Genomic DNA, 14,670 nt, shown 5'->3' with positions numbered 1-14,670 from the left:
CGATGATGCAAGGTGCAGAACAGCATCAGCGAGACAAGGCAGAGAAGGAAAAGGAAGTTTCTATTAGACAGCATAGCATGGCGGTGGATAAATGTTATCCGGTTTTACCGTCGAGTTCTGAAAAGAAGGAAGAAGCATCGAAAGAAGATCCTTTGTTATCTTATTTATTAAAGTCACCACCTCCTTATGTACAGGGTACTATAGCCCCTATAGTTCCTCCTTTTCTTCCGCCTGTTGTTCCGGCGGCTGCTGGTCAGCCTGTAGTTGGTCCTGTTCTTCCGAATCCCCTTGTTCCTCAAGTGGGCCCTGTTCCTTTACCTCTTCTTCTTCCTACTGCTCCTTTGCCTGTACCTTCTCAGTCTGTTGTTACTGTTACTCCTGTTGTCTTGGCTACTCCTTCTGCTCCTACGTTTACTATTAATATTGTTGCTCCTGTTCTTCTTTCCTCTTCCCCTTCTGTTCGTAATCGTATACCTCATTCTGTTGCTACTCTCTATTCTCCACTTTTCGGATTGTTATTTGAATCCGATGTCTCTGAAATCTCTCAGAGACGAAGTCAAATCCCTGGTGGACGGGAGAGTGAGACGTTAGTACCTATGGCGCGTAGGTGGATTAGACATCCTGCTAGGTACACTTCGCGCATAGTTTTCGATACGTTCTCTCAGTTTAATGAGCCCACGCAGAGATTCGTGTTCGAAGAGATGTGCAAATCATTGAGAAAAGAGTGGGATAATGATGAGTTAGATAACGTACCGCCCGATTTGACTGAACTTCAGAGTCAGTTTTCGAACGGTATGATTGTAGGTGGAGATGTACGGCGTGCATTAGAACGTTTGTTAGCTTTTAGGTCCACAGTGCCTTCACGAGTGTCGTTTGACGACGACCCCGATGATTCGAAAACGAAATCTGGTCAGTATCCCATGCGAGAGGTTCCCCCCGTGTGGATGCCAGGTGATGCTGCTGCCAATCCTGCCATTTTGCCACACTTCCAGAGAGTTTGGATACACCTCCCATGGAAGTGATCAGAAGTTTTGCAGGTGAAGCAATCTTTGCCTGACCCCCGAAAGAATCCAGCAGGTTATTACAAGGAATTATCCCAACTCGTGGATGCTTCTATTATGAACCTTGCTGATATCGACATGTTGTTTGGTAATGTCGTACCGCAACCGATCTGGGCAAAAATTCGTCAAGAGAATCATGCAGCCGAGTTAGGTGGTGATTGGGCTGCACTTGTAGCGGCTGACGGACGGCAAGTTGGTGGGGCTAAGCCTGAAAATTTAATTACGGATCTGCCCCAAAGAATCATTACGCTCATGAAAACGCTTATGCCAGCAATGAGGGTGAACTGGGATAAATTGTCTGCTTGCAAACCAAAGAAAGACGAGAGTGTCTCCGATTTCTTTACTAGGTTTGAGGAGGCATTTATCGATCATAGTGGTCAGGATATGAGCGGGGAGGTCAGCGATTGTTTGTCGATAAGTTCGTGCTCAATCTGTTGCCTGAGTTATGCAACAAATTGAAAAATTCTGAAAGTGCATGGGCTGTTTCAACCACGGCCCAAATATTAGCAACGGCACAATATTATGAGAATAGAGTAAAAGAGGAGAATGATCGTGCAGACAAGAAAACGAAAGAGCTAAAAACTAAGGTCTTATTGCAGCAAGCGTATCTATGCTTGGGTATAATCAATGTGCATATTGTAGGGGGGTGAGGGCCATTTAAAGTTTAATTGTCCTGTTCTACGTGACCGAACGAATGGTGTTTCGGTTCGAGGAGGTCGTGGTGGTCATCAGCAAGTCTCTCGAGGTAGAGGTCGTGGTATCTCTCAAAAATCAAAATGAGCGTTCTGCTCCTCCATCGGACACGAACAATTGTTTTGATCAGCGAAATACATCGTCTGGTAGATCTGCGCAGTATCATGTGGATGACTATTATGTTGAGCATGAGATTGGTGCAGACAACAATTACTAGGACAGCCAGAGACAAAGAGAGGGAGTAGTATCAGTTCCGGTTGATCAGAGAGGGCCTTACGTCGCAGTTGCCACATCGGGTGTAGTTGAGCCTTTTCTGTTGGACACTGGTGCAGCAAAAAGTTCCATTATGCATTCGAAACTCCCTGGCGCACCTTTGTCTGGCTTAACGAATGTTTCCGTTGGATTCTCTGGCGCCCCGGTTAGCAATCCAGTTTCTAGCCCTTTGTCCCTTATGATCGGGCCATGTGAGCTAGAGGCTCCTTTGATTTTAACTACTGGTTGTGGTGAGAATCTCTTGGGTCTGGATTTGTTGAAGCGGTTATATGCGACTCTGTATTGCTCTCCTACGGGAGTGGAGCTTACATTAGGTCAGCGAGTGATCTCTCCTATGTACTTGTCAACTGATAAGCTCCCACCGGAATTGAGTTCCCTTCATGAGTCTTTATGGGCAACAGGTCCCAATAATGTGGGCCTATTGGACAGTTCACCTTATGTAGTCCAATTGAAATCAAATGTGAGATTACCGCGTATTCCCCAGTATCGTATCTCTCTTGATGGTGAGCGAGCGCTATTGGCGATCATTTATGACTTGATCGAAAAGGATGTTATTGAAGAAACTCGGGGAAATGTGTGTAATAGTCCGGTGTTACCTATTTTGAAACGAACTGACCCATCCAAGCCTCCTGTGTACCGTTTTGTAATTGATCTGAGAGAAGTGAATAAAATAGTGATTCCACAGTTTCCAGTGGTGCCTGACATTACAGCTTTGCTGACCCTGATTCCAGCCTCTGCCTCTTGGTTTTCGGTGATCGACCTAAAGAATGCTTTCTTTAGCATTCCGATTGCTGAGGAAAGCAGAGATCTATTTGGCACCACAGGGCTACTGTGAGAGTCCATCGATCTACAGTCAAGCCCTTAAGAGTCAACTTGATGCATTTGTGTTACCTGCGGGTGCGGCCTTGATTCAATACGTTGATGATCTGTTAGTGGCTGCTGATACTGAGCAAGTTTGTAAAACTGCCACGGTATCGTTGTTAAAGCATTTATGTGACTTACATCACAAGGTGTCGCCTTCTAAGCTACAGTATTGTTGTCAAGAAGTAACCTATTTAGGTCACTTATTGTCAAAGGAGGGAAGAAGGTTGACTCCAGAACAAATTGCAGCGATCGCCCGAATGACTTTGCCAACAACTCAGAGAGATGTGCGTGCCTTTTTAGGTATCACGTAAGCAAAAACAATTCCCAACAGGTATTATGTAAAGACAGTTTCAGAAATGTATGCAATATGCATTACAAAGAAAGAAGAAACAAGGAGTCAATAAATTTCAGAGAAGGTAGTATTATTTACCAAGAAGCAAAGGGAAAGATCTTTCGTATGTCAATACAGTTAAAACAGCACTGTACAGAACGGATCTTGTGACAACCCAGTGACACTTGGTGCAAGGTGCTATATACAATCAGTGATAGTGAATGTGCAAGTGCTAAAAACAACAGCATTGGCGACGCATTAACCAAAGTATTTACATCAAATAATGGCCCCAAAGAAGAACAAGTTATAATCACTTGAAACACAGTTATTTGTACAGGAGCACAAGATGTGATATGCGTCGTATAATTCAAGCTGTATAGTCGACGGCGTTTCGATCCCCTTTAGTCGGGATCGTCATCAGGACAGGGTTGTCGATGAAAACAGTGCTGTGGGCAGAAAGGGCAATTTTGAGCGGGGGGTCACGGGTAGGGACAGGGCTGGGGGTGGGAAGGTGAAGAGGTTGGTGTTCAAGTTAACATTGAAGGTTTAGATGTGCAAATGGTGTGGTAGGAGTGGGGGCCGGAGCGGGGGTTCACAGGAGTGATATAGGGGGTGGCTAAGGTGTTATTTGGAACATCAAGGGATGAAGGGGCAATCGATATATCTAATAAAATCAGTGATATTAAGTTCAATCAAGGTGTCAGTCAAGTTATTTGGCAAATTGGTGAGTGGATAGTGGGGGAGTGCCGAACATGAGACGGATAGGATGGAACTTACAGTTATACCCAGGCGGTCGAGCGTGGGTAGTTGAAGTCCGATAAGTCGCTCAATGGTCGAAAACTGCGGGGGAGCAAGGGATAGGAAGTTTAAGAAATTTGACTAAGATCGGACTGTAGCTAGGACTGTAAACCACGGTAAGTGGAGTTACCTGATCGTCGCTTTGGTCTGAGCAGCGGGCTGGACTTGCTGTGCCTATCGGGGGGAAAAGTACTGGGAGTAAGCACGAGTCGGTAGCGTAAGAGGACATTAATAAGTCTCGGGTTCAGATCGCACTAGGAGTGCAGGAGATATTCTTTCCTGACTTAATCAGGGCGGCAGAAGGCAACCGGGGCTCTACTGGCAAGTGGGCTACAGGCAGTGAATGCGGGAGCTACCTGAGCGCGTTTAATGCCTGCATATAAATCAGGAAGTGAAAAGGCTAGGGGCGGAGTCCGGTGACCGCTGGAGGCGGGGTGGGGGGCGTGTGGCAAGGTTACCGAGGTACCATTGGTTAATGGGAAGGCTGGGGGCGGAGTCCGATCATCGATCGTGGTAGGGTATAGGGCGTGTAGCAAGGTTACCGGGGTAACAATGGCTAACAGGAAGTGGTTGGATCGGCTTGAAGTCAGGGCAATTCTAACAGGCATGACGCGATGGGGGCGTGCTGGGTGGACGTATGCTCGGATCAGGTGGAGAGGCGGAATAGGGCAAGCCGCGAACAACGGGGCGAGGGCACAATTAAAGGTACATGATCAAACAAGGCAAGGGCACAATTAAAATTACAGATATATCCACTATATATTTCCTGCAAAGTATATTGAGGTACCAAGAGGAAGGAATTATCCTTGGTATCAATCTGTGGTATACCAACATTATATGGAAATATACATGTCGTGGGGGTTCAAACCTGGTATGAAACCGGACGGTTAAATACATGGCAATTGTCTATGTAGGTGGGCAATGGATTTAAACCTCAATGGAGGCTGGATAGTACAAGCTGTGGTAATGGAAACAGGGTCACAATATACGGTACGAAATACAACAACTATACATTTCTTTTCAGAGTATAGAGAGGTAATGAGAGGAGGGATAGATACTAAAGATAGGTGGACAGTGGAATTAGATGGAGATGGTGTTTGTCCATTCATCAAGGGTGTTTAACCCATGGTTGACCGAGTCAACCCGTGCAATCCATTTACATTCAGCTCTATCAAGTAGAGTTGACATGTTCCCCCCTCTGATGGGTAGTGTGGGTTTTTCAATGACCATCCACCTTAGGTCAGTGTCCGTATGTGATTTTTCCATGAAATGTGTGACCAAAGGAGCAGTGAGTACTTTGCAGTTAATTCTGCTCTTGTGTTATATTATCCTTTTTTTGACTATTTGGGTCGTTTAGCCTATGTAAATAAGTTTGCATGGACAACGGATAGCGTAAATGACATTTTGGGTCTTGCAATTTGAGTGGTGGGATAGTTGATGAGTCTGTCCATTGTAGACAAATTCCTTGGTGTTACATGTTAGCTCACAGACGCTGCAAGATTGACATTTGAAGTGTCCAATTACTGGGGTCATTCCCCACGCAGCTGTGATGGTGTGTTTATCAGTTGTGGTGGTTGGCCAAGTGATAGCTCGAACAAGATGATTGGCAATAATATTGCCTCTCTGGTATGAGAAAAGCGGTGGTGAATGGAATTGCTCATCAAATCGTAGCACTGACCAGTTTTTTTTTATTATTCTGGCTACCTTGTTGCTGTCCGGACTAAAAACAGAGACAAAAGGGATTCTGTTCATAGATTTTCTGTTTTGGTTCGGCACTAGTAAATCCTCGCGGTGGTTGTACCATGCTCGTTTCTTCGCTTGGTTAACCAGAAGTCTGCGGCGTGCCGCAAGGATCGTCACTCAGCCCCACCCTCTTCAACGTGCACTCAGCCCCACCCTCTTCAACGTGTACATGAGCCCCCTCGCAGCCATCGTTCGCCAACACAATCTCAACATCATCTCCTACGCTGACGACACCCAACTGATCCTCTCACTCACCAAGAACCCCAACACCGCCAAAAACAACTTACACGAAGGAATGAAAGAAGTAGCCGAGTGGATGAAGCACAGCTGTCTGAAACTGAATTCAGACAAAACTGAAGTCCTAATCTTAGGTACCTCCCCCTCCGCCTGGAACGACTCTTGGTGGCCAGAGGCCCTTGGAAAAGCACCCATCCCGACGGACCACGCAAGGAACCTGGGCGTCATCCTGGACTCCTCACTCTCAATGACCAGACAAGTCAACGCTGTCTCATCATCTTGCTTCAACATTCTTCGCATGCTCAAAAAAACATTTCGCTGGATCCCCACCGAAACTAGAAAAACGGTCACTCACGCACTGGTCACGAGTCGCCTGGACTACGGAAACACCCTATACGCCGGTTCCACCGCAAAACTCCAGAAAAAACTCCAACGCATCCAGAACGCCTCAGCCAGGCTCATACTAGATATCCCGCGCAAAGAACACATCTCTGGTCACCTGAAAAACCTCCACTGGCTCCCCGTAAATAAGAGGATTACCTTCCGCCTCTTAACCCACGCACACAAAGCACTTTACGAACTTGGACCCGAATGCCTCAACACACGACTGTCCTTCTACACCCCCTCCCGTCAGCTACGATCCTCCAACCAAGCCCTTGCCACTGTTCCTCGCATCAACAAAGCCACCATGGGAGGTAGATCCTTCTCCTACCTGGCAGCCAAAACCTGGAACTCTCTTCCCACTCACCTTCGCCTTACTCAGAACCACCTAGCATTCAGAAAGCAACTTAAAACTTGGATATTCGACAAGTAATCTCCCCCCTCCCTCAAGCGCCTTGAGACCCTATGGGTATGTAGCGCGCTATATAAATTTCTGACTTGACTTGACTTGACTTGACTTGACTTGTTGACAAGTTTCATGACCAAGATGTCTGCCTCTCAGAAAGAGTCTTTGCGCCATTTACAATTGCGCCGAATTCGAAGGAACTGACCGAATGGAAGTCCATCACGTAGGCCCCTTGGGTGGTTGCTTGAATAGTGTAGCAGGGTGTTTCGTTCTGTGGGCTTACTGAAGAGCGATGTTCCAAGTTTCCCCTCTTCTGCATGTACAATGACATCAAGGAATGGTAGGTCATTTGATTTGGTCTCACTCGTGAATTTGAGATGTTCTTGTGAAGAATTTAGCCAGTCCATGAAAGGTTGTAAAGAGTCGGCTGTTCCATTCCAGATCAATAAAATGTCATCTATATATCGACGCCACAGATGGATTTGGGGTCGATATGGGTTGATGGAGTTTAGAATCAGTGATTTTTCCAGGTCATGTACATATAGAATGGCAAAGTTGGGGGCGAAGCAAGCGCCCATAGAAACTCCCTTAATTTGGAGGTAGTATATTTTTTTGTACATGAAGTAATTGTTTTGTAAGGCCACTCGTAGAAGGTCCATAATGAAGTCAGTGGGGATTTTGGAAGGTTGAGGTCTGGAAATCAGTAGATTTTTGATTACTTCAAGCCCTTCCCGGTGAGGGATGTTGGTATAAAGGGACTCGATGTCCAGGCTTGCCATCATTTGCATGTCCAGTTCGAATGGTTGGTCTTCTATGGTATTGATCAAATCCGTGGTATCACGTATGTAGGTGTCGGTGATGGGCACAAATTCCTTTATGACTGAGTCCAGATATTTCCCCAGAGGTTCCAGGATGGAACCACATCCTGAAACGATGGGACATCACAAAGATGCTAGAAACCCACCTGGACGTCCCATCGTATCAGGATGTGGTTCATGCTTCAAGTTGCCGAATGGTGATGTGACGACTGCGTATGCTGTAGTGACGTTGAGTACGGTTGTGGAAACTGCGAGATTGAGCCAGAATTCGGCGCAAGTGGCAGAGTTGATTGCTTTAACGAGAGCATGTGTTTTGTCTAAAGGAAAGCGAGTGAATGTGTTTACCGACAGTCAGTATGCATTTGGCGTAGCGCATAGTTTTGGTCGATTGTGGAGAGAGAGAGGATTCATGACATCACATGGCACGAAGATCCAACACGGACAGCTCGTGAACGATCTTTTAGATGCACTTACATTGCCTAAGCCAGTGGCAATCATTAAATGCAGCGCGCATCGAAAGGTTACAGATGATGTTGGTCGTGGTAACGCGTTTGCAGACGAGATTGCTAAGGAAACGGCTAAGAATCTGACGAATCGAATGTATGTTACGAGTTCAGTGAGATGGCCAACGGAGACTGGCATGTGTGAGGACACAGTTGAGAGTGTGAAAGCGATTCAGAATGAGGCCACCGAAACTGAAAAGGCTAAATGGAAAGAAAGCACGGGGAAGGTAGGCACGAATAGATGTTGGATTGATTTGTCAGAATATCAGAGATGGATGTTACCGGATGCTTATGTGCTTGCCATTGTTACTATGGCCCACGGCATGTCACATATTAGTGCGAAAGGTATATGTAAATTTTTGTCTCCTGTATGGAAGAATGATGGGATTACTAAGTGTGCTGAGAGAGTGGTCAAGAACTGTATGGTATGTTTGATGCATAATCCTGGCAAGGGCACCCCCACTCCACCTGGTCATTTTGCTCCTCCTACATGCCCCTTTGAAGTTATCCAATTGGACTTCATCCATATGGAGAGATGCAATAACTTAAAGTATGTATTGGTTGTGGTTTGTGCGTTCTCCAGATGGATTAAGGCCTACCCTCTTAAGGATAATACTGCCCTGTCCACAGCAAAAGTTCTACTCAAGGAATATTTTCCCAGATATGGAATGCCACGGATCGTATGGTCGGATAATGGTAGTGAGTTTGTGGGAAGTGTGATGAAGAGTGTGTGTGCGGGTTTGGGTATTCGACAAAAATTTCATAGTGCTAACCATCCTCAATCGGCAGGTTTGGTGGAAGGGTACAATGGTACTCTGAAACTGAAACTTGCCAAAATTCAAGCAACGACTGGTTTATCATGGCCTGATGCATTGCCTCTAGCTCTCTTATCGACCAGGGCGACTGTGCACTCTCGAATAGGGCTTAGCCCATATGAGATTGTGTTCGGCCGTCCTGCGAACATTTGGGGAGTTCTGAGGCCTAGGGAATTTAGTAGAATTGAATATCCAATGTTGATTGACTATCTTTACGATCTGACTGCTAAATTGAGTTTGATTCATCAACAGGTTTTTGAAGCTTTACCGGCACAAACAGAAGGACCTGGACATCGGCTCCAACCTGGCGATTGGGTGTTAATCCGCAACTTTGGGAGAAAACGAAATCTCGAGCCAAGGTTCGTGGGACCCTACCAGGTTTTGTTGGCAACGAGGACTGCAGTTCGGCTGGACGGCAGAAAGCACTGGGTGCATGCCACCCACACAAAGAGAGTTCCGCTCCCATTGCCAGCAGAAAATTGGATTAGGAAAGGATTTGCCCCGACTGAGACCGATGCTATTCCAAACCATGTGCCATTTAGTGATGCTCAACCTGTAGAGAACGATTCAGCTCAGTCAGATACACTTGTTGAATCATCTGGAACTGTACCTTCGTCTTCAGCATTGGAGAATTCAATTTCTGACCTGTCACCTGAACAATCGAACTCTGTTTTGCCATCTGAACAACTGTTTGAAGAACAAACTCGACCTGGAAAATGTCGATATTTTCTTCGATCGCGTGATTAAGGACTAATAAAAAATTCCCTTTTTATTTTTGAATTTACATTACCCCCTACCTGTTGCTATGAACATTGTGGGCATTTGCATTTTTTCCTGATTATGAGTTCTTTAATTTCGTTTTACATATCACATGTGTTCCTCTTCTGTGCAGCTAGGAGACTTATATTGAATTGAATGCTTAATTGATTAAACCTACCATCTGGGTTGGCCGTAGGGCTTGCGGGTACCTACTTCTGTTTAGCAGGTTTCTGACACTAGGTCGGTTACTTTTGTCGGTTTCTGGGAACTCCTGGGAATTGATAATCGCTACTCAGAACCAGGTGCGTCAAGAACGTTACGGACGGTCTTTAGAGGATGGAATTCTCTAAGCTGTCAGAGATAGAGAGGATGTTGGCGCAAAGATCTAGATTGCATAAGATTTTACGAACAAAATGTTTTTTGTTTCAGATTTTCATGTTGTTCCTAACTGTGTCTATGTTATTGGTGGGTGGAGTGTATTTTGGGATTCAGTTCCTGTTCCCTTCCACTTCATCTACTATTCCTTCTCATGATCTGAATTCTGTTTTCGTTCCCACTATTTCTCCACATTCCTTTCATCTTCTGCCCCAACATGAACAGGTCAGACGTGCGGAATTCATGAACAATTCCTTTGTCCAACTTTTGCATCAGCATCAGTTGGTGATGCACACTACCAACTGTTGGGTGTGTGGGTTAATGTCACATACCATGGATAAGGGTATTCCGTATTTAGTTCTTCCCTACAGCTCCCAGGGGTCAGCTCGAGCATTCCAAACGATGTTCCATAGTGCACTAGATTCCTACCCCCGTCGAGAGCCACGCTCAACAGATCTTGGTTCTGGCCCGTACCACAAGTTTTTGGCAATAGCGATTGCTGATCTGGATAGAGATATTTTTGATACATCGCTTATTCCAGAGGAAGAGGTGCGAGCCTACAAGGATCTGAGTGAGGCCGAGTATAGTATGTCAGTGGGTGATAGGCAGCTTAAGAGCTCGTCTCCGATCTGGATCGTACCCCACCTTGGTCATTTCTGTCTGCAAGGTCTTGGTCGAAATCCGAGAGCTCAGCTTGGGAAGAGTGCTTGTACTGAGACGTACGTTTTACCGATGCTCTTTTCCCCTGTATTTCTGACTGCCAAGGGTACCTATTTTGTGTGCTATGATCGCGCTTATACGTGGTTGCCCCGTGACTTCTCGGGCACCTGTTATATCGCGAATCTTTTGCCACCAACTTTCACAGTTGCCTCAGACTATCACAAGACAAGAGTTGTGAGAGGCGTTATTAGCAAAGAGGACACTCCCGGTCAAGAAGCAGGAGACTTCTTTAAGGGTTTTCTACCATTTTGGGGACCTATGGTCAATAGTAGGAACCTGAGACAGTTGACTCGTGTGGTAGAATCAACTGCTAATATAACTGCAAGTGCTCTTGGTAACCTGACAGCAGAGCTTCAAGCGGATAGACTTATGACGTTACAGAACCGTATGGTTCTAGATGTTGTACTCGCAGATAGAGGTGGTGTGTGCAAGGTGATCCATTCGAGCTGCTGTATTTTCATACCTGATAATGCTCCAACTGTTTATCAAGCCATCTCGAAGTTGCATAAAATCTCCGAGTCCATACACGTGGACGAAGGTGATTGGACGCTTCGAGGATGGTTTTGGGGTTTGATGTCGACTTGGGGTTGGAAGATTCTGATGATTGTAGGGGTTGTTGTGACGTTTCTGTTCACGTGTTGTCTTTGTGTACAGTGTGGTCCTGCCTTATGTAGCCTTTGTGCTACAACGTGTATAAGAAGGCCATCTGTTACCAGAGAGACATTGATGGATAGAATAATGTTCCAGCAACATCTAAACGATCTGATGAATATCGATATTGATTTTGATATCGACTAGTGCTTGCCTACATGAGGGCAAAAGGAGCGTCTGAGGTTCCGTGAGAATCGGAACGACGTATTGGGCTTGTTCGGATATGGATGAATTTGGTATCTACGAACCGCAAATGATGAGTTTAGTAGGTGTACGTATTTTCGCTACACTACTTGAACTGGTTCGTCTTATTTACGGGTTTCTTCATCTGAACCCTCGGGTTCCATTTTAGATACGGCATCCATTTTGTTTCTTGCCCTCACATAGCCGGCAAACGTACAATGTCCGCTCTATGACCCTGGGATTCCCAAGCTCTTGCGGAAGATGCATATTCCTTTGAGTGTGCCTTTATGACTAGGGCAATGACACGGCAAAGGCAGATGGCTCCGCTCGAGGCTCATCTTGCCGTGCCGGTCTATTGTTTCAGCCTTGCATGCGCTAGGCTCGAATCCTTTGATCCTGTGATCACGCTTCCGATATTGCCCTTACACTCTTTTCAATCTGTTGTCTGTCTTTGTTTTCCTTGCACCTGTTCCTGTCCCTTCTCTTAGCTCGTTTACGACTAGAGTGGAATGTGCTTAATGGTGGGATAGCGTGCTTTTACAGTTGGGAACCGACATGTTACTGTAATTATGTTCCGGGCTTCTGAAAACATGAAAGCGACCCTTTTGAAGTTTACTGTGGGAACTGAGTCGTAACCTTTTGTTTGTTATGTTGTGCAATGACGAAAATGTGTATAAAAGGAGCGATCCACTTTTGAAATTTGAAGCAGACTCTCTGAACATACACTCTGTTGTACTTCTAGCGATTTCTGTGTCCCTGCAGTAAATAAACGCTGATCTTTGACGCCGAAGGAAGTGTCCCGTGTCTCTGTAATTTGTACGCCGGAACAGGTATCCCACAAAGGTTTCAGGTGTTGTCCCCTGGCACCGCTGGGCCTTAAAATAGCCCAGTCCTTCAGTGGAGACTGAAGACACAAGATCTAGTCAAAGAGACAATTTGAAAAGCAAGAAACTCAAGCGTGAAAGCAGAAACAAAGGACAATAAAAAGAGGCATGTAGAAAGATAAACATAAGATGCACAAATGGTCATGATTAGACAAAACACAAGAATGCAAATTACATAACATGCCCATCCACCCTCCTTAATAAAACAAGGTAGCGATCCTGGCAAATCAAGCAGGGTGTAACAACTGAATGACAAAAAGAGTGCAGATGGAAATAAGCACAATAAGATGAACTAGCAACCTTCACAGAAAAAAAGGGAAAAGGCCTGAAATAAAGACTAACACTAGTCTTCATCGCTAATGCAAGACGTGCACTACAACCTCCCCTTTAAGGGTACACCAAGAAAGGCAACCTTTACACTGTGGAACAAAACAACTCCCCAAGAAAGGGTACACCAGAGGAAACTAACGCCCCTGGAACAAAATACACAGTATCCACACACTAACAAAAGTGGCGGAACTACACCAAGAGGTAGCGCCGATAACGCACCCCGACTATCCACAAAGAGTGATGCAACTTAGACCAACACAGACAACCTCCCCTAACAAAAGGGTACACAATTGAACAATGTAGAAAGTGTTCAACACAACATCACTTAATGGCGGCGCTGACAACGCACACCACCTTCCCCAGAAAAGGGTACACAAGGACACCAATCCTTGAAACTTTTGAACAAAATAGTTACATGCAGACAACCTCCCCTAATAAAAGGGTACACCACGTGAAAGTGCACAACGTAACTTCTCCAAAGGGTAACAACAAGACCCTAGGAAACAAAATGTAGGCACTGACTGGCACCACAACCCCACGACCTCCCCTAAGTAAGGGTACACCATAAGTACTAACCCTAAGTACATGGATGGGGTATTAATTAGACACAAACACCCTACCCGGCAAAGCAGGGTGAAACACAGGAAACACACCCTGTGAGACCAAACGTCCCCTAAATATAAATATACAAGGTACACCATAAGGTACAACATCGCCTTAGTTTCAAAATATGGCATATACTGGCAACATACCCTCCCATAAATAAGGGTACACCTTAGGGTTAAAACATTGCCTTTGGAACCGAACCCAAACTCACAATGGTAGGGTGCAGCATAAAACAACCACTGACATACAACAACCTCCCAAAGGTAAATATAACAATCCATTATGCTCAACACACACCAACCCACAACATACACTGAAAAACAAATACGTTGAAGCATAAGCATAAGAATAAACAAAAGAATTCAGCTCCGGTGAGCGATATCTCACCCGAGGTCGTCTTAGCCAGGATTGTCCAAAAGTTCTGATGAAAGACTTCAAAGCAGGAAACTAAGTAGGGTGACATGCAGGCAACCTCCAATCAAGAGTTCGTCAAAAGATGGGACATCCACAGTCCCCAGATTCCTGTAAACACCTCCTCTTTGAAATGGCAAGACTCGAATGCAACGAGCAATGAAAATCGAAATGCAGATGTTTAGAAACGTGAAGGGAGTCCCGAAATTAAACTGTCACCCGAGTTCCTGTAAGAACACCCCCTAGGAAATGTCAAATCTTGAATGCACGCAGCAATGTAGAGGAAGCACATTTCTCCGGAGAACGCCATAGACACACCCTCCTCACTCCTCATGTTCCACATCCATTGAAAGAGTTGAGGGACTAACACCGCAAGGAAAGCTGAAATGGACCAGGAGACAAGCCGTAAAGCTCTTAGAGCAGTGGCAACAAAAAACGGACTCATCCACACTGCGAAGACTATGGAGACAAATCATCACGTCGGCGCTGGATGACTCACGGGAAAGACGTGCTGTTCTGACTTGTGATGGAGAAGACAGTGGCAAAAGAACAGATGTCATAAAGAGCAGGAAGCAGGCTCCTCGAGACAGGTAGGATTGTGCGTGCGCCATAGCGGTTGTTTTTTTTTTAGATGTAGAGGCTCAACCGCCTCAAAGCAATTCGCAATGTCAAAAGTGCACAAAACGTCACAAACATTTTCGCACTCATCGGAAAAAAAACAAATAGGCTTCCTGCCCTCCACACGCTGCTTGCACACGCTGAATGGCCCGAAGTTGTGAAGGCAGAGGAAACACCACACTGTGGGAGAATACACAATCGAGCTTGACA

The 14,670-nt window shown here is 45.5% G+C and overlaps 1 protein-coding gene across 1 annotated transcript; it reads left to right on the top strand.

Annotated features, from left to right (window-relative positions):
* Positions 1-10,018: 10,018 nt before the first annotated feature.
* LOC147748923 (uncharacterized) lies at positions 10,019-11,575 on the top strand. The gene has a single exon (XM_086936502.1). The coding sequence runs from the start codon at positions 10,019-10,021 to the stop codon at positions 11,573-11,575; it is 1,557 nt and encodes a 518-aa protein (XP_086792628.1).
* Positions 11,576-14,670: the final 3,095 nt, after the last annotated feature.

This window comes from Lissotriton vulgaris, chromosome 1_1 (genome assembly GCF_964263255.1).
Source record: "Lissotriton vulgaris chromosome 1_1, aLisVul1.2, whole genome shotgun sequence".
Taxonomy (NCBI): Eukaryota; Metazoa; Chordata; class Amphibia; order Caudata; family Salamandridae; genus Lissotriton; species Lissotriton vulgaris.
The sequence above is the reverse complement of the archived record's forward strand: the minus strand, read 5'-3'. Positions and strand labels throughout refer to the sequence as shown.